This window comes from Xenopus laevis, chromosome 5L (genome assembly GCF_017654675.1).
Source record: "Xenopus laevis strain J_2021 chromosome 5L, Xenopus_laevis_v10.1, whole genome shotgun sequence".
NCBI lineage: Eukaryota > Metazoa > Chordata > Amphibia > Anura > Pipidae > Xenopus > Xenopus laevis.
Genome location: NC_054379.1, coordinates 86,621,737 through 86,648,072, shown reverse-complemented (window position 1 = coordinate 86,648,072; position 26,336 = coordinate 86,621,737). Strand labels below are relative to the sequence as shown.

Here is a 26,336-nt window from a genome sequence, read left to right as displayed (position 1 = left end):
ATTTCTGAAGTATTTTAATGTATAAAAATATTTACAAGATTTTTTTTAAACACAGAATAGAATAGAAAGGTTCTTACATTGAATATAAAAAAGGTTCCTGTACACAAGTTACAGTGGGATGTGAAACTGGTAGAAAAAAGCAGCGGAATGGTTCTCTCTGCCGCACACACATCCCTCTTATCTTCTGCACGTGTTTTTTCTGCAAATCTCTAGGGCTGCTTTATTCTGAGTCCAGTATTTGAACATCCAATGCAGATGGAATTGCAAAGAGGAAACATCATGTCCATGTTGTAGTCGTCGGTTGTAAGAGAAGATTCCCTTGAGCCTCTAGTTATTGAGCCACACTTGGTATGTTCAACCCATTCCCCGGGATGACTAAACACTGGGGGGGTCCACTAATCCAGCATCTGTAATGCCACTTGTCCCTGTTCCCCCAGAAGAGACAACAACCTTCTATAAGCCGCCCTGTGAAATGTAGAAAGAACAAAGGACATTACAAAAACATGACTTTTCTGGCAGCCATAATATCAGCTTTCTTGCCCCTTACATATTGTCACTCAAGGAGTTATAGTTAAGAGACATACAGTAGCTAATAACTAAATAACCCTCCAGTCTTGTAGACAACAATGAATAATAAATGGTGCTGCTTTAACTTTTGGCCAAATATTATTGGAGCCCCATAGATCTGCTACTGTCCCTGCCTGTGGTTCAAATAAGGGGTGGGCGTGTCCTAACGGTCCCTGAAGCACAGTAGGAGAGGTATAGCCAATCACAGCCCTGCAGTCCCACATGCAATAGACAGGTATCCTATTAGGTCAGCACTGCCGAGTGCCACCGGCTCTCCTGCCTGGGAAAGGAGGCAACAGGAAGTAGAACAGAAGTGGCGGCACTTTCCTTCTATATATAAATGTTTTTCACACAATAGGTCTCCTTTAAGGACCATGTTTGTACCTTAACCTTTGTAGTTTTAATGGAAACACTAAGAACAAATTTATTACAATTGTAAATCATATTTTTTGTGGCAAAAAAAACCCGGAGACCTTGAATTTTTCTAAACTCAAATTTTTTATATTGATCCAAAAAAAAAGTTTTGAGTGTGACTCATTGAGCCATAGCGGGTGTCATGTGAAGTCACTGCAAATGGAACTTAAAACATCTCCCTGATTCAGTGATCCCCAACCAGTAGCTCATGAGTAAGATGTTGCTCTCCCACCCCTTAGATGATGCTCTCAGTGACCTCAAAGCAGGAGCTTATTTTTGAATTTCCAGGTTTGGAGGCAAGTTTAACTGCATAAAAACCAAGTATAGGGCCAAGTAGAGTCTCCTGTAGGTTACCAGTCCACATAGGGGCTTCCAAATAGCCAATCTCTTATTTGGCACCGCAAGGGAGTTTTTCATGCTTGTGTTGCTCCCTAACTCCTTTTACATTTGAATGTGGCTCATGGGTAAGAAAGGTTGGGGACCTCTGCTGTAATTGGTTTGGTGCCTATAACTAGTGAAACCATACCGCTCTCATTACACATATTCCCCCAAACTCAGCCTAATTTAGACGGATAATCTGAGAGTTTACTGGCTCATGTAACAGGAATATTACATCCAAGTCTACTTATAACAAATGCTTAAAGGGAAACTACAGCCCTGAACATTAAGTTACATAAAACAGCCCATATGTAAAGACATGTTTTTAAATGTTTTAGGCTGATATAAATTGAATAGGTCACTTATTAGGCAATAAATTATCTCATGGGTAAGAATCTGTTCTAAACATTGTTCTTTAAAGATTACACTTTAAAGAACAGAAACCAAACCAAAAATAAGAAAATTCCTAATTGGACTTTCCATTGTACAGCGTATTTGATTGGCCAGCATGGCCTCTAGAGTGTTACCTTGAAGAAGCATTCCTGCCTAAGCCACGCTTATGTTCTGAGTCCATTAGACTTTGGGTGATTGTGGGAATCAAGCGGATAACAAGAGGCTGGTCCAGGACAGATATGGTTTCCAAAATTCCAAAAATCTGCTGGTCATATAACAAACTGTATTCTTGAATAAACTTCCTAGAATTTTAAATTGAAAAAAGTGAGAGAAAAGAATAAAAAAAAAACAAACACACAAGACGCAGGCTAAAGGGATGCAAATCTGCAATATCATAATGGCTTTTAAAAACTCTCAGAAAAAACACAGCAATTAGTGTAGAAATAATCACCAGTACCATCAAATTGTAAAGCATTTTGCCCAAGGCTTTATCTTTTGCTAAGAGTAAATGCAGGGATTTTTATACCTTGTCAAGCTGTACATTGCTTTCTCTGTGCTGTCCCACACACTCCTCGCAGGCTCAGCCAGCGAAACTCTCTTACATTGGTTCAACTAGAGCCTTTCACTGGAAGCAGATGAGCTGAGCTGAAAACTGATACATAAAAGCTTCGATTCCTAACTTCAACTTTGTGGCCCAGCCCGAGACAAACTCTGCCTCCATGGTATGTGCAGCCAGCTTTCCACGATGCGCCTTCAGCTTGCCTCGCTTCTTTTTAATTGGTTAATGAGTATAAGGTTAGGAGGGAGGGCCGTACTTGATAGGGGACTGGGCCAGCAAAGATGATCCCTCCACCTCCAGCAGCCCATCTATTGAACAGAGAGGCCCCCTGCAGCCCATTTACACTATAAGCAGAGAGGCCCTTCAGGCATTTGCCTGAACTCACAGATGGCCAGTCCGGGCCTGTTCATGATGTTTGGTTGTTTTTGGTAAATTCGAGTATTGGAGTTTTTCACACCAACTACACCGATTCACATTCGAGTTGTGAGTTTATTTGAGGTATGAGATAACTGAAGCCAAGTCTGATTTATATATACAAGTATGGGACCTGTTATCTAGAATGTTCGGGACGTATCTAGAACGTTCGGGACTTATCTAGAACGTTTGAGACTTATCTAGAGTGTTCTGGACTTATCTAGAACGGTATGGACTTATCTAGAACGGTAGGGACTTATCTAGAACGATCTGGACTTATCTAGAACGCTCGGGACTTATCTAGAACGCTCGGGACTTATCTAGAACGCTCGGGACCTGGGGTTTTTTGGATAAGGGATGTTTCCGTAATTTGGATCTCCATACTTTATGGGGGTTATTCATCAAAGTCCGAATTTATCTCAATATTTTCTGCTACAAGCTCCGATCAAATCCGCTCGGGTTTTTTACGTTTTATTATTACATTTTCCCGAAAATTTGCTTAGCGAGGAAAAAAAAATCAGATTTTCACATTTTTTTTGGATTTTTCAACCGAAAACTCAGATTTTTGCTCGAAAACATGGGGGCATTGCACGAAACACAGTGCACATCAAAAATCATTGGGATTTCTCCCTTTGACTTATATGCAACCTCGATAGGTCTGAGATGCCGGATTTTCTGATTCAGACTTTTCCATCCTCTGGGTTTAATAAATTCCGAAAAAATCATGATTTTTTAAAAGTCCGATTTTATTATTAAAAAAAAAAATCACAACTTTTTCATGATTTTTGCATTCGGAGTTTAGTAAATAACCCCGTTGGTCTACTAGAAAATCATTTAAACATTAATTCAACTCCATAGGCTAGTTTTGCCTCCAATAAGGATTAATTACATCAAGTACAAGGTGCTGGTGTGGTATCAGTTATCTGAAAACCCGTTATGCAGAAAGCTCAAAATTATTGAAAGGCCATCTCCCATTTTTTCCAAATAATCCAAAATGATTTCCTTCTTTAAAATTTACAGTCAATTACTTAAAGGATTGGTTTATCTTAACGTTAACTTAGTGTGTTTTAGTATTGCTAATTCTAGGCAACTTTTCAATTGGGCTTCATTATTTTTTCTATAGTTTTTTAATTATTTGCCTTCTCCTGACTCTTTCCAGCTTTCAAATGGTCACTGATCCCATCTAAAAACAAATACTCTGTAAAGCTACAAATGTATTGTTATTGCTACTTTTTATTACTCATCTTTCTGTTTAGACCCTCCCCTATTCATATTCTAATCTCGTATTTAAATCAATGACAAAAACTCCCACAAATTCTGAAATATTAAAACCAATTGCAAATTGTCTCAGAATACCACTCTCTACATCATACTAAAAGTTAATTTAAAGGTGAACAACCCCTTTTTATGTAATTAATAGACACAATTCCACAGCACTGCTATATGGGGAGCTTGTAGCTACAGGATACTCACTCTAAGACGGCAGTGAGGGATTCCCCGGTCGGGTTCGGTTGGCAGTTTTCTATAATATACTGTAGCACGTCTGTAGAAAGTTTTTTCACTGAAAGAGAAAAAACTATTTAATTTTGTAACATGTTCAGTTACTATTGTGTGATTATTTCCAGATCAATACAGTTAGAAATGAACAGCAGGCCTTTTGGACATTAATCACATTGTGTGATTCCATTTTCTTATCTTATTGATTTGAATGACAGCAGTGTGTCTTTAAAGGAATTGTTCAGTATAAAAGTAAAAACTGGATAAATAAAAGATGTTTCTAATATAGTTAGTTAGGTAAAAATGTAATGTATAAAGACTGGATGTGTAACACAATAGCCAGAACACTACTTCCTGCTTTTCAGCTCTCTTGGTTTACACCGATTTGTTACCCTGGTTACCAGGCAGTAACCAATCAGTGACTTGAGGAGGGGCCACATGGGTCATTTCTGTTGCTTTTGAATCTGAGCTGAATGCTGAGGATCAATTGCAAACTCACTGAACAGTTTTGACCCATGTGGCTGACCAATTGTCGCTGTTGGGGTTCCATGCCCTCGGTGTTTTTATATGGTATATTTTACAAGAGGAGGTAGTTTATTCACTATATACACATACACAGTCTGTAGCAGAATAGCAGACTAGTATGTAAACCACTAGCATGGAGTAGGGTGATCATTTTCAAACATTTGAGATGAAAATTTAAAGCAGCAGGTAGTGTATCCTTTAATTATGTGTGGTATGATGTTCCATTGAACATGTACAATGCCCAAAGCCTAGGATAAGTTATTCAATGTTTCTGCTTTACTCTCAGTGATATTACAGGTTTAGTTTTACATCTCTCCTATGTGTACCTGTATATTGGACTTTTTCGTCTTAAGGTTTATTTAAACAAATTCCATGTGTCATACCTACCCTGTGGCTCATTGACTAGTATCAAGCATTTAAGCACAGACGGAAGAGTCAACTCTGCATCATACGTCTCAATATTTTTGCTTTTTCGGAAGGCATCAAAGATGAAAGACAAGACAGAGGCCAGACGAGGTGGGGGAGCGTTACCTCTGAACTGAAGGTAGTTCTCACTGCAGAGAAAATAAATGATAACTATATGATGCATGGACAATGAAACACAACAACATGATAACTAATTTAATCTAGGAAATGTCTGTGTGTGTCTTTACATTGGAGTCCATAGCACCAGTTATACAAACAGATGGGGGACATTGTGAATGATTTGGAAAAAAAAAAAGGCAAACGCATCAAAGATTTCCATATACAAATTACAGATTTATGTGTAAAACATTTGCAATGGAGTGTAGATAGGAGGCTGCACTCTGCAGGTACAAGAATGAAGGCTGCACATTAAATACTTGTACCTTTCTTCACACACTGTGGATGCCGTATAATGTGCACTAGTTACAGGACAGGGTTTCAAGTAATATTCTCACCTTAAGACTTGCATTATTATTCTTCTGAGATGTACAGTGTGCTGGCTCTCTGCTGAATCATACAACGCTAACAGCATGGGGTGATTCCCACCTGCTCCAGCAGAGGGGGCACTAGGGAGGAATCGCCCAAAATATTGCGTAACGATTGTCCTCAGCTGCTGCTTAATATAAGCACCTTGTGCTTGAGACTGACGTGATATTATGGACAAACCCTAAAAGCAGAAAAATCATCTACTCAGATCACCAATATATACACAATAAACTGGCTATTATTTTTATGTTTCAATGAAGCATTTCTTTACATAAACAAGGAGGAAACACTTAGCAAAAATAATTCACATATTTAACATTATAAATAAAAGTAACTGTATTGATAAACACACACGTCTGGGATCAGTTATCTGGAAACCAGTTATCCAGAAAGTCATCTCACTCAGACTCAATTAAAATAATTCAACTTTTTTTTTTAAAGGATTTCCTTTTTTTTCTGTAGTAATAAAACAGTACCTTGTACTTGATGCAAACTAACTATCCCTTATTGGAGGCAAAACAATCCTATTGGCTTTAACTTTAATGCAGACTTAAGGTATGGAGATTCAAATTACAGAAAGATCCCCAGGTCCCAAACATTCTGGATAACTTAACACAATAATGGGAGGATTAATTCAACAGTTTTTTGGAAGGTCTCTTTCTATGGAGATACTTAAAGCAAAAAGCTGAAATAAGGCTCACTCTTAGAGGTGCAGAAAATATTCTCAGGATACATGTTTAACAGTAGCATTACATGACACTATAAATGCTATAGAAGCATTTTATATCTATTTTTCTATGTTACAATCATTTCAAATAAAGACAAGAACATATAATAGGGTTTGATGTATTATACTGGAGACTTAATCCATTTTACAATAAAGGACACTGGCAATGCAAGAAAAAAATGAATGCAAAATGTCTTAATGCCTTCACCTGTAGAAACTGGGGCAGACTTTCGCGGATATTGGAGAGCATGGCTGGCGGCAAATTCTTATCTTGCTGGAACAAAGCATGTGGCAAAAGCAGGAAATCAATGATACGGAACAGTAGCTGCTGTGCTTTGGAAGTAGCTAGCATCAAGGACCAATACCTCACCAGGCATCCTGAAAAGCAGATCGGAAACACAATGAAACTGTGCAGCCTTAGTACTCACGGTATACCCTAAGGGGCAGCGTAGTTCCTTTTTCTGCTTTGTTTTTTTGAATGCCTGCCACTTGAAGCACCAAGCTACACTCAATGTATCTCAGCAGGGAAAATCAAAGCCTGAAAATCTAATTTATTGAAACAATAAAACTCTTTGAGAAGTCAGGGCAGAACATCTGATAAGTTACAATACTTACTGATAGAACAACTCAACATGGAAATTCCCAAGTATCAAACCTGTCACCAAATTGTGTTCTCTCTCTCTCTAGATATGATGATAATAATTTTTTCCACCCACTAGAAATATAACCATATAATTCTTAAAAAATCAAAAGAAGAAGTACCTAGTTTTTGGATTCATTTTAGGGCACAAGTTAACAGACTCCCATTCTACTCTAAAGTGACAGTGCTCATGGCATTACATTGAACTTCGCAACGAGATGCAAATCGCAGTTTCTCACCTGCATGTGGCAGTTTAGGGTGGTGCCATGGGTACCGACACAGTAGAATAAAATGGGGACTGCTAGCTCATATTTCCATACAGTGGAATGGATTAAAGAGTTACAAGACAGGAATACACAAAAAACAAACAAAAAAAAACAAAACAGTAAAAGTCCTAACTTTAGAAGCATCTACCTTGTGTCCCGGAAGATGCTGTTCAATTGCAACTAGAATTGTCTAAACTGGGAATTTTAGTTGAAATGAAAACTATACCCCCAAAATGAATACTTAAACAACAGATAGTTTATATCATATTAAGTGGCATATTAAAGAATCTTACCAAACTGGTATATATATTTAAGTAAATATTGCCCTTTTACATCTTTTCCCTTGAGCCACCATTTTATGATATTCTCTGTGCTGCTTTAGAGATCACCTGACCAGAAAAACTGCAGCTCTAACTAACAGGAAGAAGTGTGGTAGTAAACAGAACCTTGTCTGTTAATTGGCTCATGTGACCTAACAGTTTGTTTGTGTGCACTGTCAATCCTAGGATCCCAGGGGGCGGCCCTTATTTTTTAAACATTATGTATATTATTATGAAAAAAGTTCATTTAGATTAAGCAGTGTTTTATATATGAGCTGCTTTATGCAATATACATTTTTATAGACACCTACAATGTTCGGGGGTATTTTCCTTTAAGCACAGCAAGAAAGTAGCAGGCTGGACATTACCATCATATCAGGGTACGAAGCGATCTCTCCAATTCTCCAGACTATTCAAACTGTTGTTATTGAATGAAAAAGAAGAATCTTAAATGTGCAATTTCATTACCCACCTATAGTTCTGTAAGTGATCTGCAAACCTTCAGGGGGGCCTTTCTTGGTAAGATAAGGTTTGATGTACTTTAGAACATCTCCTAGATACTCCTGACATTTTGACACCATGGCAGACTTTTCTGTCAGAGTCTGCAGGCCTCCATACGTTACCCCGGCTGCCTAAAGAAAATCAAAATAAAGTAGAATACATAGAAAGATAAATAAAGAAGGTCTTGGAGTTGCATTCCCCAAAACTTTGTTATTCAAGTATCAATAATGGGTAATAGTATCTGCATTTAGATCTTGGTGCTTGCTTACTTTAATGAACTGTAAAAGTGCACTCCTAGGATCTTGTTTGTATGACAAGGGTAACACCTGCCCTTTGGATAAGAGGTTTTCAACTTCTGGGAGTCTGAACACTAGTCGAGTTAATTCTCCAAGCTGCTCCATGATTGCTGTCTCTGTTAATATGTGAATAAACAGCAAGCTAAAATGCAAGAGCAAGGCAAAGCAATATGCCTGCAACACTTCAGATTTATGAAAACGTAAATATTCATATGGAAAAATATCACATAGGGGCACTGAACTTACTCTGTTCAGAGTCTGGTCCCCCAGGTTGGTCAATATAGATCTGTAACACACATCGAATCCAGGTACGAACAGACAGAGCTTGGAAAGAGGAGTGCCCAATTCCACAGAAAGAATCCATAATTTCACTACAAGAAAGTATTAACATTGAATAATAGAAAAACTATGCTATTCATACAGAGAAAGCTTTTAACTGGCTGGTTACATGGAATAATGAAAGGTGTTCATATATAGTTAAATATAATATACATGAAAAAGAACTTTTTTAAGCAAATAATTCTCATTTTAAAAAATGATTTCTTTTTTTGTAATAATAAACTAGTACCTTGTAACTAAGCTGCATGAATCCATATTGGTGGAAAAACTATCCTATTCGGTTTATTTAATGTTTAAAATGATATTTAGCATACTGTATATATGAAAGTGATTGGGAATAGGCAAAATATTAGAATATTCATACATGGATTTTAGATTCAGAAATAAGCTGTAAAATATATATTATGTGACATTATCTTTTATAAAAGGAAGATGCTTTTTAAATGATATTTTTTTTATCAACTGTTTTTTTTTACCATGGACCATAAGGTGGTTATTTGGGGGCATGTCCAGAACATGTGGAACAGTGTTGCTGGTGCAGCACCGCATCTCCAACAATTCGGTGGAACTGTATGAAAAGCCTATGCAATATGGCTGGGGTATGATACCACCTAAACAGTACCTCTTTGTGGCATTAATCCGTTCCCATTGATCTATCGTATAGATATCTGTCCCAGTGTTGCATATATGGGGGTGATCTACTATACCATGGGCAATTAGTTCCTTGTATATTTGATATATATGACCTTTCCTCTCCCCCCCCTTTGTACATAACCTTTCAAATAAAGTCAGCTCAGGCAATTTCATAGTACCGCATACTGATTTGACATAATGCCTCAGCTGGAAATACATATAGTCTTTGAGTCCAACTAACTCATGCCCCTCTATCAGCTTTTGTTTGTCCAAGAAGTTCTTAGTTCATACATCAAATAGATGAACAAACTGGTATGCTGTCGTATGTTGCCAAAGCTGAACAAAATGTTTCTCTAGGCCCAATGGAAGGCATCATTGAAAAGAAAAGGGGTAAGGGAGCTCGCCTTGTCCGCTTGGACTAATTTGTTTTTACATTTGGACCATATTTGTTTTGTAAATAATATGGTGAGGGGGGCTAATTTTCCAAATTTGGCCCTATGTTTGGTCCATAGCAAAGTACTCAGATGTATAGGAGAGAGGGAAAGCTTCTCTATTTCCATCCATTTGGTATATGCAAATTTAAAGGACCATTGTATCGCTAGTCTAACCTGTGTAGCCACATAATATGTGTAAAAATCTGGGACATCAAGACCTCCCTGTATCCTTCGTTTTTGCAAGATACTTCTGCGTATTCTTTGTCTCTTGCCTCCCCATATATATCTATAATTTTGAAAGTTCTGTAGGGCAGGCCTAGGTACTGCTACTGGCAGAGTTTCAAAGTAATATAATAACCGGGGCAAAATGGTCATTTTCAAGGTGGCAATCCTGCCGAACCATGATAAGTTTAGTCTCCCCCAGTTTTTTTTATATCTTTTCCACAAGGCTTCAAAATTTGCTTTATATAACGTATTATAGCGTGGAGTGATTAAAATGCCCAGATATTTAAGACTATGCGTTTTCCACCTATAATCAAAATTTAATTTCAGCAACTTCAAAGTAGCTGGGGGTATATTGATTGGCAATACTTCTGTTTTGTCATTGTTAAGTTTATATCCCAAATATACTCCATATAAATTCAATTCTTGATGCAGATGTGGGAGAGAAGTAAGGGGTTAGGTTAGTGTAAAAAGCACATCATCTGCATACAGGCAGACTTTAAATGACTTTCCTCTCAAATGAACTCCCATTATATCTGGATTAAGCCTTATTCTATTATCCAAGGGCTCTATACATAACACAAACAGAAGGGGCGACAAGGGGCAGCCCTGCCTTGTACCATTATGAATCTGGAAAGTCTTAGATAGTACACCTGCTGACTTCACCTGTGCTACTGGGTTCGAATATAACCCCTTAAATGCTGTAACAAAGGACCCAGAGAAGCCCATCACCCCAAGAGTGGAAAACATGAATTCCCAGTTGAGGCGGTCGAACGCCTTCTCGGCATCGACACTTAATACTAGGGCACCTTTCCTTTCTGTATTAAGTAGATCTATTAGGTCAATGACTCTTTGTGTATTATCTCCTGCTTGCCTAAAACGGACAAAGCCGACTTGGTCCTTGTGAATTAATCTAGGGAGAATTTAGTTTAATCTACTTGCTAATAATTTGGTGAATATTTTTAGATCAGCATTTAGGAGAGATATCGGCCTATAACTGGCACATTTAGTATGATCTCGCCCCTCTTTCGGAATTACGGTAATGCATGATCTCAGGGTTTCCCTATGTATGGGGGTCCCCTGCAAGTAACTGTTGTACAGGTCACACATTCTATTGTATAGTTGCTTGGGGAAGCATTTATAGTATTTATATGTCAGACCGTCCAGCCCTGGTAATTTTTTAGCTGGGAGGTCCTTCAGTATGGAGTCCAGTTCTTCAACTGTTACTTGGAAATTTAGCAAGTCTAACTCTTGTTTGGTGAGGTTAGGGAGTCCAGATTTTTGTAAGAAATGTTTTAAGACCTGTTGGTGTTGGTTCGAGTTCTTATTTGGGGTGGGTAAGTTATATAGTTTTTCATAATAATTTTTAAAACAGTCCAAAATTGCAGTGGGGTTTGATTCTATTCGATTTCCATGTCTGATCATCAGCGGTCTCTGAAGTATTTTACGGTCTCTTAATTTGTTGGCTAGCATGGTGTGTGCTCTATTACCAAATTTATAATATCTTTGCTTAGTCCACTGTATTGTTTTTTTTCTGCCTCGTGTTTGAATGTCTTTAATTTTATTCCTCAGTCTGATGATTTTAGCTAACTGCTGTGTCGGGGGCCTGTTTGAGAAATGTTGCTCTAGGGCGTGTAATGAGCTCTGAAGAGTTTTCAATGTGGCCTGCTTATTAAATTTTAGATGGCTAGCCAGAGTCATCAATTCCCCTTCTATATAGGCCTTATGTGCTTCCCAGACAGTTGAAAGGTTTTGTACAGATCCTAAATTTATTTTAAAGAATTCTTCTAATTTAGTCTCAATAAATTTGATATCCTCAGGTGAAGTCAGCAATGACTCATTCAGTCTCCGTTGACACGATTTTGTCCTATGGAGATTTTGTAAGGGTATCTGAACCATTATCGGGGCATGATCCGACCATGTTATTTGCCCTATATCTGCCTTAAGGTCCGGGTGGCTTAATTGGGGTGAGATAAGTATATAATCTATTCGACTATGTGTACTATGGGGATGGGAATAGAAAGTATATTGTTTTTGCCTGGGATGTTTAACCCTCCAGATGTCCAAGACTGGCAATTTCCGTATTAGTTGGCGAAACTGTTGTGAGGAGAGCTCTAGGTCACTCTGGGGTATGGCTGTTTTTACTCTCAAGACATCTTTCGATTGAGAAAGTGCAAGATTAAAGTCTCCCCCTAAAACTATGGGGTCTCCTGGGTACTTCCTAAGTTTTGCACTTTTTATTTAAAAACCTAATTTGACCATTGTTTGGTGCATATATGTTAAGAAGTGTGATATCCGGATATCTTCTAGAACACCATTCAGCAATATAGAATGACCATCCGTGTCCACTTCTTTATGCATCAATGAGAAACTAACTTTATTACTCAGAATGGCCACTCCCGCCTTTTTTTTGGGGTTTGAGGAGAAATAATATTTTGGATATTTAATGTCCTTCAATCTCCAAGTCTCTTTTTTTTGTGATGTGTCTCCAGGAGAAAGGCTACATCAGCTTTTAAGTTTTGTAATTCTTTAAATATTAATTTTCTTTTCAGACTTATCAGACTTTAAAGAGGAACTATAGTGAAAATGAAAATGTAATATAAGCTTCAGCATACTGAAATAAGTTACTTTGTAAATAAAATCAATTAAATATTCTGCATCGCTTCTGAAATAAACTATATAACTTATAGGGGGGCTTCTTTCAGATGTATTAGGGCTCATTCAAATAACTGATTCCAGTACAAACAAAATCTAACAAAATAACTGCCTTTTACACAAATCCTGCATGTAGAGAGACATGATGTCTGCTGATTTTAATAGAATGAGCTCTAATACATCTTCTAGGCAAAAAGAGCCCCCCTATAAGATATACGGTCAATGATTATCTGACACCCAACTCCTGCATGAAGAGAGAATGAAGAGAAACAGATGCTGAGAGAGGAATAGTGAAGATGAACTAGATTATTTCAGAAACAGTACAGGATTTTTAATTGATTGTATTTAAAACGTTTCTTATTCTTATAAATGTTTGCAATAGTTCCCCTTTAAGTAACAACTTAAAGGGACACTAAACCCAACAGTAAAAATCTGTCCCACTGCACCCACTAGTAATCTACAGAAGTTGACAAATAACTTAATTACACATGGGAGACAATTCACCAGTGAGAGTTCTGACCAAAACGTAATTATAGATGCAAGAGAATTTGCCAATTAGAATGCGGATTACCGGCACGATATCAGGCACAAAAACTGTGCTTGAAACTTCCAACTCTAATTGCAGGAGCAAAGAACATGGAGACAGACTTACACAGAACAGGAAGGATTCTCATTGGAGAATTATTTTGCACTCTATTGCAGCCACTGGCCCGGAGGAGCATGGGAAAAGTTTTGTAGAGCAATATTGCTCCAGCTCCCAGCATGTGTTAACCTTGCTATGTTACAGGTTACTGGGATCTGTAGTCTAGCAACAACTATGTAAAGCTGGCCATACATACAAAGATCTCAATATCAGACTGATCCAATTGCAGGCCCTAGGGCCCAATGATTGAATCACAACAGCGAGAATACGGGTGGTTGGATTGAGGACTGCATCAACAAACTGATGTGGTCCTTGATCCGACTGGATTTTTAAACCTGCCCAATCGACATCTGCCCAACATTCGGCCAGATATTGAAAGGGGGAGCCAATCATAGGACCCCATACACTTTCCAATAAGCTGCTGACTGTAAGCAGCCCATGTATGGGGACCTTAAAATGTGGTTGAGCAGGGCAGTAGATTTGACCTTTTAAGACAACATAATATGATTAATTATCCATTCTTGAGAGAACGTTGATGGTAAAATAATGAACTAGTTACTATGATTCTTACCTGTTTGGTAGCACGTGGTTCAGATATCGAGAGATTAGTTGAGGTGCAATCATCTCGTCCCATCCAAACATCTGAAACATTGATACAAAAGGCTGGGGCTGGAGCTCTGGGGGGGCACTGTTAGGCATGGCCACAGCCAGCAAAGTATAGCCTAATGATAAAGCAGCAATCAACATATCAGCTATCATAAGCTATCATATACTGTAGGATCTTGGTTACAAATTAGCACATGTTCTTTACTAATACACTGAATATCGACTGATAATTTGCTTAATTCAAAATAAGAAATAGGCATGCACAATTGGCTTTCCAAAAACCAAAATTAAGAGATTTAAATTAGAGTCCTGTGCGGAACAAATTTCTAAGACCTGGACCCGAAACGCAACCCGCATATTTACCCACTTTGATCCGCTACCCGACCCGGACCCGCAACTGCCTTATCTGCAACCGACCGACTACCATCAAACCAGATGTTGCTGTAAACCGGAAGTGAGAGCCGAGAGGGACAGAAGTGCGCTGCTGGGAGAGAGCTGCAGCAAGAAGAGACCTGCAACTCGACACCCTGCAGGCCCGCATCTATACCCGCACCTGAAAAGCCTAACCTTGTTCCGCAGGGTACCTGCATTTTTTGCGGGTAGCCCGCGGGTACCCGACCCTGTGCAGGACTCTACATTAAATAACTTACAAACAAACTTGCAAAGACAAATAGAGGGAAAAGAATATCTAACATATAAATATAGTTAATGCAGGTTCGAGTTTCATCATACTTTGTAGCTTGTATATCAGCAGCATTTTTGTTTTTCTAAAGCAATAGAAATCAGGCATAGAAGCAGTTAATACAGACCTGCAGCGGTGTCTGCTAGCTGGGACGGGGGTGTCTGTGAAAGCCTCAGGTTCTTCAAGAAGGGGAAAAAATTTCTCCAGAGAGCACTGGCCACAGCTAGATGGTGCTCTTTTCCCACTAACAAGGACTGCGCATGGCTGCCTGGATTCCCGTGTCCTTGTGCACGCCTATGGATGTTACTGAAAAGAAGCGCAACTTACAGTATATTCTTATGAAGCAACGGTACAAGCAGAAAGCTTATGCAGCATGAGCGGGTGTGCTTTGTGGCACCACATCCTAGCAAAAAAAAAAGAAAAGAAAACCTAGCTGCAAATAACCCTAATTTTGTAGGCAATTATAAGTAATATATGGTGTTGCTTTTACATGGTGCGAACAATTTATATTATTTTTAAAAATAGCCTGTTTAGATGTTCACTGGTCCCTGTCCATGTTTCAAATGAGGGGTGGGCGTATCCCAGGAGGAGAGGGACAGCCAATTACAGCCCAAGCAATCACACAAGCAAAAACAGGCTTCAGTTCCCTATCAGGTCAGTGAGCTGAATGCCGCTGCACACAACATGGGAATTCAGGGAGCAGGAAATGGAAGAGAAGGGAGGGATTATTGGGGTTTTTGCAGAAATATTCAATAAATCAGCCTGAAACACTACTTTTTAAGCACAATTTTTCTGTATCTAAATGAGTATGGTGGAACAGTCTTATTTTTTGCACAAATGTCTCCTTTAATCCTACTGTAATAAAATATTGGTTTGGAAAGCCAGATGTGAATACGCAAACACGTTTTGCATTCTGTACATGCACTTGTGCAACAATATTGATGTAGACCTGTTCAATGGTTTACCATGTGTTTTTATAAAGGTCTGCTCATCAACAGCTCCCCTGCCCCTCCCAAAAAAAAATTCTATAAGTTAAAGATATATTGAGAAATGTAATTTTAATTACAAAACGAATAACAAATGAATGTTCTATAAGGTGTGACAAGCTGGGCCGCATTCATCATTGTGCATCTGAATACAAAGGCTCTAAACATCTGATTTCAGTATAATAGCGTAAAAATTTCTGTTTGTGTAGCAGACCCCGTTTCTTTATGCATCTTAGAAATGATTACACGACTCCCGTCACGTCGTCGTTAGTACAGTAAGGACAAACGTGGCAACTATACAAAGCACCTCTCTTCTGCAGACAATGTGGCATGAATTCAATCATACACTCAATTTTCTTTGATTCCTCTAGTACTGTGCTTGCTACTTAATCTAATTTGGAAGTTGTGACTTTCTAGAGGTTTAATAGAGATATGTCTGCAGGGAATCAATGTTCCCTGAAAAGGGGGGAGGGGGAAAGGCATTAACAAATTTGTCTGGCAGAGGCCGATGCAAAGCACTGCTGCAGTAGGCTGATGAACTAAATAACATGCTTATTAAAAACAATCCAGAGGAACACACCGTCATTGCTGTTTCCATTTATCTTCTGGTCAAGCCAATTCGGAGTGCATATTACTGAACGGGCTATATTATTACATTTGCTTTATTAAATTCTATAAACAGCCCCGGAAAGTCACTGCCTAGATGTTCAAAAGATAATGCTACACAGTAATATACTGACTTCAGACCTAAATCACATCACAAAAGGAAATAAAAAGCGCCGCTTATTCACCCTTTCATTGGCAGATCTCCTGTTGGGATTGGACTTTTTAAAAGCAGAGCTGTGCAACTGGAAGCCTGAGCACCATACACAGCCCCCTTAGCCTGACTATTGGCTCAGCACACCATTTCTTTACTAGAATTGTGCTCCAAAACATGTCTTCTATCAGACTATGGGCTCAAACCAATGAAAAAACTTGGATGGCAGTATGCATTATATTTATTTATTTTTAATTCTGAAGGTAAATCCCTACCAATTATAAAACCAGCCTAAAAAGGTAGAGCTAATAGCTGGCACACAATTTATTGTCACAGACACTCGGTGTCTTTATTTTCTTTGCTTTTTCCCTGTTACTCCAAAGATGCCCCAGTAGCTCCCCATCTTCTTTTCTGCTGATTCACTGCACATGCTCTGTGCAGCTATCACTTACTGAGCTTAGTAACCCACTCACAATATACAGTACACATAAAATATAAATGTCACACTATAAGACCAATTAGTAATTAATACAGATAATTACTACAGGGCAGCACAAAAATCAGTACAACCAACACCAGAATGTAATAATTAGCAATGTAGCATCAGCTTATATTACATGCCAACCTAAGTTTCTGTTTGATAATTTGCAATGCCCCCTAAGCTTAGCTTCTCAACAGCTGCTCAGAGCCCATTGAGCATATGAATTGTCACGGACACTCCTAACAAAATGGAAGATGGGAAACTCCTTTAACAACTTTGAAGGTCTGGATCATCATTACTATAGAGATGCTGAATCTTTAGGCTGGTTCAATATATAAAAAAGGCATCACTAGCCATATTCATTTTAGGGTTAAGCTCTCCTCCTGTACCCCCTTCTTGTTGGCAACTAGCACATGCTTTTTGGCCAGAATAAGCCTCTCCTTTAAAGGGGAAGGAAACCTAGTTGGCGCAAAAACCCTCCCCCCCTCCTGTGTGTTGCCCACCCCCCCCCCCCGGCCTACCCGTCCCGCTGGGCAAATGCCCCTAACTTGTAACTTACCCTTCTGCGCAGGTCCAGTCCAGGGAGTTCACAGACGACATCTTCTTCCTGCTTTGAACGGCGTTTTGGCGCATGCGCAGTAGGAGAATTTCACTGGTACGGATCTACTGCGAATGCGTCAAAAGTCACGAAGTGCTTTTGGCGCATGCACAGTAGATCATATTGGCAAAATGCTCCTACTGCGCATTCGCCGGTCAAAGCAGGAAGAAGATCGCGTGGACGAAGATGTCGTCTGTGAACTCCCTGGACTGAACCTGCGCAGAACGGTAAGTAACAAGTTAGGGGCATTTGCCCAGCGGGACGGGTAGGCCAGGGAAAGAAGGGAGGGTGGGCAACACACGGGAGGGGGGAGGGGTTTTGCGCCAACTATTTTTCCTTCCCCTTTAAAGCCACCATACATGGGCAGATATAAGCTGCCAACAGATTGTCAGCAGCTTGTCGAGCAGTATATGGTGCCCTCTGACGGGCTTCTCCAATCAATATTTGGTCGAAAGTTCGGGCAGGTTTAAAAAATTCAGTCGGATTGAGGACCGTATCAGTTCGTTGATACGGTCCTCTATACGACCACCTGTATTCTACTTGTTGTAATCCGATCATTGGGTCCTAAGGCCCATGATCGGATAAGACCAAAATATATAGGGGAGAGATCTGCTTGTTTGGTGACCTCGCCAAATGAGCCGATCTCGGTATGTATGGCAAGCTTCACACAGCTCAGTACCTCTCACACATGGTAGTTTCAGAAATTTTTGGGTAGACTACATTTTCCTATTCCCAAACCACATAACAATAGAAAATATCCTCTTATTCCACCTAGGATTGGGGGTACCCCTCATATGTGCATTAGAACTAAGCAGGAGAACAATATAGAAATGAAGTAAAGGCGAATTATAACAGTAAAATAAATCCCGGTAGAGGAGTTCAGAGAAATAACAAGTAAAGTATTTGCATATTTTAAATGTCAATGAAAAGAAAAACTACAGTTCCCTATAAATAGAATGGCTGTAGTTCTGCAGTAATGCAAAGATCTACACCCATATCAGATTGCAGCATGTGAATGACAGAGCAATTTGCGTTTCCTCGCGAGGCAACTTCTGAAATCAAAGTACAGTGAGTGCACTGGCGCTGACGTTTTCTCATTATAGCAGGCGGAAGGCAGTTCGGGGATTGTCGCCCAGCAGAAGAGGCGATTAGTCGCCAGGCAACTAAATCTCCCCGACTCTGCCCGTGTGCTAGCTCCCTTGGTGGGGGCAATGATTCACGAGGATAGGAAGATACCACATTCTGGCATAAGAGCTTTATCTTCAAGGGAAAAACATCTGCTCTAAAACTACCTAGTAGATGATTCAAATAAATGAATACATTGGGTGTCACATTAAGTGTCCACTAGCATCAGATAACTGTATATTACACAGCCAGTTAAAGTGTCAACATTATTATTTGGCTCTCCGTGGACTACCTGGCTTACACCTGAAATAAGAGAGCTGCTAATTTTTTTTTCACAAGACATGATTTTAGTGTGATTATTATTGTTCATATTCAAGTTACCGTATATACTCGTGTATAAGCCGACCCGAGTATAAGCCGAGGTACCTAATTTTACCTATGAAAACCAGAAAAACTTATTGACTCGAGTATAAGCCTAGACACAACTCAGAAAAGTCTCAGAAATATCAAACAGTCGGTTTAATGTTAAAAATCAAGCCATGATGCTTAAAACATTAATTCATAGTACAATGATAAAAAAAACCTCTGGTAGATGAAATAGATATATTAAGAAGACAGCTGCCTTACCGGTAAATTTGCTCCAATGGGAGGGGAGAGTCAGGAAGCTGCTCCCTGTAGTAGGCGCTGATCGCCTTCAAAGAGTTGTTAGTGGGTGGGAGGGGAAGCTGCTCTCTGCTGCTGGGCCCCTTCAAAGTTTAATCGATCGCTGGGGTAGGGGCAGCCCGGAGATGCTGGCAGGCAGAAGGGGAGAGCCGGGGATACTGCTTCCTGCAGCCGGCGCCGGGCCCCTCCAAGATTTTTTGCGGGGGGGCGGCCCGGAGTTGTCGCTGAGCTGATGACGTCAGCGTGCGCACCACCGGCAGCGTGACACACACTCCTTGCGCTGTTGTGCTTTTCTTCGCGGCGTGTTTCTGGCTGGGAGGGGGATGTTCCTTGTTGGCTCCTTAGGATCGGGGTCCCATGGATGGGTTGCGGGCCTACAAATTCACCGGTAAGGCAGCTGACCCGCGTATAAGCCAAGGTAGGATTTTCAAGCACATTTTGGGTGCTGAAAATCTCGGCTTATACGCGAGTATATACGGTATAATAAGAGCTAGCCTGCAATTGAAGGTTGCCTTCCTGAAATCTACTAAAGTAATTTTTCCCTAACAAAAGCAAAGATAAAAGTGCTATCAAAAGTGCGGTGACAGCCAATTAAAAAAAAAAAAAAATAAGAAATGGTTTCATCCGTACAGATGACTTCTACTTACATAAATATAGAGATTTCCCATTTTCTTTCTTTCCCGTCGCCATTAAAAAGGAACCCGGGAAACGATTTACTAACATTTCCTATACTATATAAATCATGATTTAATTTCATAATAGTTATATAAATATGCGCTGTCCAACTTTTTTGTTGCAAGGCTCATTATCCAGTCTGCTGTGTTTTATAAATTAATCTATAGAGAAAATAAATCAAGGCATTTAAATCCCTTTGTGGGGGCAAATCAGGGTACAGGATGCCTTTGACCTATATCATGAGGATTCATGTCATACACAGAGCTACGTTCATGTGGAACCACTTCCCTGGCTCTGCATATGGCGATGAAAAAACCATGACCCAATAACGGCAGATCTGGTCAGTAGTGACGCTTGCTGTAATAAACCCAGACTACAGGGTGTTCCATGAATATGCACATTTTAGTAGCTGGCTTGGGCCTCTTCAAGTCAAATATACTATTCATGTGGATTTTTAAAAAAATGATAATGGACTTAAAACTGCATTGTCATCGAAGCAACATCCTACCTAGTCACATGCAGGGCTAGTTAAACCTTGACCAATTTGTTTTAAATACTAAGGGGTTCAGGTATCCCAAGGACTACCATGTTTTGGTGGCTGCCATTGGCATTTCAAATTAGACTATTTTTTTGTTTTACAGATTTTTTTTTAAATATACTGAATGTTAACACTTTTTGCAGTCATATTTTACTATGTTATTATTAGGGATGGGCAAAATTTTTTTGCCATTATTCGCCGCAAAAATCACACTTGTATGTCGGCAAAAGAAAAAAGACGCGCATCAAAAAAATTTTGCTGCGTGACAACATTTTTTTGACGCCCATAGACTTTAATGGGTGTCGGCGACACTTCACCGACAGCGAATTTTTGACGAAACGGGTCAAATTCGCCCATCCCTAGTTACTATGATAGAAAAAAAAAAGCCTTCTAAAAGCTTTTATATTTTGAGAAATTAAAGAGGAAGTGTCATGGAAATAAACATGCATGACTAAGGAAATGTACAAAAAGACGATTTTTCCATTTAAGTTTGCCATAGAGGGCCATGTAAGCTCCAGGAAGGGTTTCTCTGTTCAAAGACTTTGGTAGCCAGATCTTGGAAGCTGGAGTATTCTGAAAGGAGCAGGCAAGCCAGATCCAGTAGTCCAGCTCACATATTGGAGCTCACTTTCTACGGGAAGGCTGTCCTGTGGAAAGGTATTTAATTGCAGTGGCTGGGGGTAGTTCCTGTCACTGCATGGAGCAGAGGGAGCTGTGACTAGGCGACAGAGTGTCTGTCTGAAGGAGAAACTGAGAAAGCCAAGAGGCTGAGCAATCCCCCAAAAATAAGTATCATGAGTACAGGGGTGACCCCAATACAAGTGTTTTCTTAGTGGTAGTCCATAAGGGGACCTGTTTAGTGAGGGAACTCATGAAATGTGTTTAAATAGTACTCAGTGGGGAGGATTTATTTTTATGATTTATGTTTTGTATGTTGAAATGGTCACCCCTGTGTGTAAATAAACTGCCTTAAAGTCAAGAATCGGAGCTAAAATGAAAATGGTAGACAAACTCACAAATACATTTATATATGTGATCAAATGTAGTCCACCATTTCTGTTCTCCTTGCAACTTATTATTTGTTTTCATCAGGCAGATATGGGCATCTTGTTATAAAGGAAAGAACAGATGGTTCACCACACAGGTAGATAGCGCAGGAAAAAATGGAATTGTGGGATAAAGGTCATCTTTCAGATTAGTATTCCAAATACAAGAATTGCTCAATGAACTAGACTGGCCAATCACTGCTCTCTCTTCAACTGATACATGGGACTCTTGAACAGAGGGCATGTGCACTTTATATATTCAGCCCCCTCTGATTCCCCAATGCAAATCTTATTAAATAATGCACAGTGCAATAGATACTGAAATATTTTAAAAATGCCCTTTCCAGTCTTATAAAACTTGGTCTAACCATCATTGAATATGAAGACTACTGCACACCAACGGCACATACAGTAGAACCCCAGTTTTACATTTTTCAGGGAACCAGAAAAAAATGGTGTAAAATCCAGGGAAATGTATTATGCATAATATATACTGTAGGTGGGACCACAAGACAACAATGTAAAATGAGGTAAAACTTAAAATTGAGGTTTCACTGTATGTAGTTCCTACTAGAGGCCATACCGCAGTTCTACAGAAGGTGCTACCCGGGGGGGGGGGAGAAGAGAGGCCAAGTAGGGAGGTTACTATGCCCATTAGGGATAAAAGCAGAGGAGGGAAGGACTGGAAGGTGGTGGGTAAGGAGATAGATAAGAGTTGAAAGTGAGAACAGGCTCTCGGTGCTGGGGAAGGGGGGACTGATGAAGGAGGAGCTGGAGAGGATAAAGGAGGACGAGGAGAGGGAGAAGAGGAAGAATGTTAATGTCGGGGAGGGAGAGTAGGAAGATAAGGAGAAGCATTCTTAGGAATTAGAATGGGAGTCCTTTGATGAAGGGGAACTAATGGAAGTCAGTGAGGAAATGGGTATAGGAACAAGGGTTCCGGTTAATAAAGACAGTACTGGGGGCTTGATATATTATTTTTTAAATAATATAAAAAAGGATGTGTCCATAAACTTCCTAACAATTAATGTCAGCAGCAAGTCTTATCAGTTTCTGAGTGTTGCAATTGCAATTTTTTATGATATAGCTGGCATCAAACCCATTAGAGTCACATGTGAATAAGACTGTGGGAAGGGTAAATATTATTTGGTGCTTTGTTATTGATGATAAATATTTTGTTTGATGTTTTTTTTTCTGTAATTAGTTTTTTGTATATTGTTTTAAATTCCAATAAAATTCATACTAGAGGCCATGTGGGGCCATCCTAGTAATGCAACATGGCAGCCACACAGATGTTGGATGCAGTTCAACCAATGACTTTGGATGACTGCGGATTTTCAATATTTAATTTCACAAGACAGAGTTCTAATTTTAATAAGTAATGGTGGTGGCTGGAAACCTTCACTTTTCTTTAATAGAAACCTGCCATACAGTTAAATGTATGTTAAAATATGTCACAATTAGTTTTACACCACACAGTAAAGAAGCAAAATTCCATGGCACAGAGAAACTGAGCACTGCCAGGGGTCGTCTCATGATGGACAGTTACGCATGCAAGAATGTATCTTTCACTTAACATAAGATGTCCACATTGAAATATGCTGCAGGGATACTGGAAGTTTCCCTTAAAATATTGCTTCCCATAAGCTTCAGGTCACATCATAAATCAATTTCTGACCAGAAACAAATGGCTACCCCTAGATAGGGGCATTTATCAAATGTGCCATAACCTGTCCTAAAAGAACAACATTTGTAAAATTTCTTTCCAAACTTATCTCAAACATGAATTACTTCTACATTAGAAAAGAACATTTACATAGCACAAAGTTGTTAGAAATGATAAAGGTTTAAAAAGGAACAACAGTAACCATGAAATCAACGGTAAATTATTTGCAGTACAATGCAGAAATTATTTGCAAAGATTTTTTGTTGTCGATGTGACTGATTCTAGATTCGGATTCAGAGACAGCTGTCTGCATTTGAAGCAGTTCCTCTGCTATAGGAGACTCACTACTTGTCCCAATACAAAACAGCACATTGCAAACATTGTTAAAGTATATTTACAAATATGTATTCATAAAGGAAAAAATATACATATAGAACTTTTGTATGCTAAGGTACATAATGTTTTTAACTTCATTTTAAGCAATATGTTTTCAATGTCTTTATCTGCTAGAAAGAAAAGGGGATACCACTAGCTGTTTTTATGGTCAGTCCCTCTTATGTCTCAAAAATGTCTTAAAGACAAGAGGGCTCATTTATCAACATTGGCCAAATTTGCACCTGGGCAGTAATCCATGGTTATCAATAACATTTTTGCTTTTGCACAGATTGGTTGCTATGGGTTACTGCCTATGATCAAATTTGCTGAATGCTGATAAATGAGCCCCATGACACTTTTGAAATAACCTTTCTAGATCCCAGCAAATAACAGAATAAAGGCTTATTTAAAGGGATACTGTCATTGGAAAAACTTTTTTCAAAACACAGTTTATAGTGCTGCTCCAGCAGACTTCTGCACTGTAATCTGTTTTTCAAAAGAGCAAACTGATTTTTATATTTAATGTTGAAATCTTACATGGAGCTAGACATATTGTCATTTTCCCAGGTGCCCCCAGTTACTTGTGCTCTGATAAACTTCAGTCACTTTACTGCTGCACTTCAAGTTGGAGTGAGATCACCCCCACCCTTCCCCCCAGCAGCCCATCAGCAGAACAATGGGAAGGTAACCAGATAACAGCTCCCTGATAAATATAAGAACAGTGCTCAATAGTAAAAATCCATGTCCCACTGCTAAACATTCAGCTACATTGAGTAGGGGAAACAATAGCGGTCAGAAAGCAGTTCCATTCTAAAGTGCACATGGTCAGGCAAAATGACCTGATATGGCTGCCTACACTCCAATATTACAACTAAAAAAATACACTTGCTGGTTCAGGAAATTTTATATGGTCGAGTGAATTAATTGCAGTATAAACAGTGTAATTTAGAAATAAAAACTACACCATAAAAATCTTGACAGAATCCCCTTAAAGGAGAAGTAAACCCCTTATTACAATAAACCCTACTTCACTACCCCGGGGTAGCAGCTAGGCTGGGGGGGGGAGGGGTGTTTATGTAGGGTAGGGTTTTTTTTTTTTAATAAGGGGTTTACTTCTCCTTTAAGTATCATTTTTCATTTCAGTTTCTAGCCAGCTGGAGCTTACAATCTGAGGTCCCTATAGTGATAATGTGGGTTATTTGGCAGTGTGGTACAGGTTTTTTGGGTGCAGTTCAGTAAGAACAATTGCTGCAGCCATGTTTTTGTGGTGTCACCCGCTATAAAGTAAGCAAGATAAGAACTAAACTGTAGTCAGGAAAGAAGTCAAATTGGTTACTGTAAGTAAAAGCAGAGCATAACAAAGAACAATGCTTCTTATGCACGCAGCAATCAAGATTTGGCAATAAGTAACTATTCCTGTGTGCAGTGGCATAACTAGATATTACTGGGCCGCAGAACAAATTATTTTTAGGACCCCAAAATGTCTAGATGTTGAACTTTTTTTACCAACATTGATTGAAATTGTAAATGAGTTAGGGCTCCTACGGCCCCTATACCTTCTAGGCCCGACTGCAGCCACAGGGTCTGCTTCCTCTATAGTTACGTAGTTATGTCTGTAGTTATGTAGTTATTATAACTCTACGTGGGTGGGACCGATACAAATGATGCATTAACTTTGTAAAAGGGATGCTGAACAAGTTCTATAAAAATAAAAGATAACCACTTATTTCAAGATGGTGGATTATAAATATGTCATTTATAGAACTTGATTAAGCAGGCTTTTGTGGAGGTAGATAAATGCATAAATATTTTTTGGATAAGTCCTTCCTCTCTTAAAAAGAAAAATATTTGCGACCAACCACAAAAATGTGAACATTTTCCCCAAAGAATGAACCTGTCCCGCAGTTATTTTATTCAAGGGATCCCTTTGCAAAAATGAAAATGTAATATAAACTTCATCTTGCTGAAATACAATTTAAAAACAATCAATGAAAAATTCTCTACCATTTATGAAATAATCAAGTTGCTATATTAAATTTTCATTTTCGTCATAGATCCCCTTCCAGGTCGTGTAGAATACAGGATTTTAGAAACGCTCCTTAGAGTGGGAGAAGTATTTCCTTTAACTCATCCTCAGGCTCACAGTAGGCTGCCATGGATTATTCCACCAGTGTTTAGGAAATGCATGATATTTGATAAACAGTCTCTGTTAAAAAACCTTTAGGAAGTGCAAAGCCACTCAAGTTGGCTTTATAGCAGATAAGCAGCCAACCCATCTGTAATCTCATTTAGACCTGAGCTGATCCTTCCAGCCTTTCATACTGCACGGTCAAAGCAATGCCACTGTGGATATAGGGGTCATTGAGGCTAACTGTCCACTCTGTGCAGCTTGTATACCATAAATGCTCCACCACAAAACCTGCCTACATAGAATGATGACAGACCTGGGACAGCCAATGGCTTCTGCTTTATTCATTCTGCTTGATTTATCATACTACACCACATGACAGTTTAAGAAAACCCCACTATGATACATATAATGCCCAGCTGTCATATCTGCTGCTAAACAATTAACAGTTTGATGAGTAAGGGGAAAAAAAACGAACAAGGAAGATGACAGATCGCCGGTATTTATGACTGCCTGAATGCCATTTTCCTGCAGGATTTTGTTTCTTGCGGTTTCCTCAGCACGGAATAAATCCCAAATCAAAGTGCAAATGCATCTTAAAGAGGATCACAGTATCGAGAGCCTTACTAAAACATC

At 39.2% G+C, this 26,336-nt stretch overlaps 1 protein-coding gene across 3 annotated transcripts in view; it reads right to left on the bottom strand.

Annotated features, from left to right (window-relative positions):
• mms22l.L (MMS22 like, DNA repair protein L homeolog) overlaps positions 1–26,336 on the bottom strand; it is a 50,882-nt gene continuing 24,546 nt past the window's right edge. For 2 of the 3 annotated variants that reach the window (XM_041563014.1, XM_018263375.2), the window contains 11 exons: positions 14,790–14,968; positions 13,946–14,096; positions 8,695–8,819; positions 8,422–8,564; positions 8,124–8,283; positions 6,634–6,803; positions 5,668–5,879; positions 5,135–5,301; positions 4,199–4,286; positions 1,887–2,054; positions 1–465 (listed from right to left, as the gene is read on the bottom strand). In XM_041563014.1, the coding sequence (XP_041418948.1) occupies positions 396–465; positions 1,887–2,054; positions 4,199–4,286; positions 5,135–5,301; positions 5,668–5,879; positions 6,634–6,803; positions 8,124–8,283; positions 8,422–8,564; positions 8,695–8,819; positions 13,946–14,096; positions 14,790–14,968 (1,633 nt within the window). In that variant the 3' untranslated portion in view covers positions 1–395. The remainder of the gene's footprint in view (positions 466–1,886; positions 2,055–4,198; positions 4,287–5,134; positions 5,302–5,667; positions 5,880–6,633; positions 6,804–8,123; positions 8,284–8,421; positions 8,565–8,694; positions 8,820–13,945; positions 14,097–14,789; positions 14,969–26,336) is intronic. The other variant, XM_041563013.1, reaches the window with a different exon arrangement.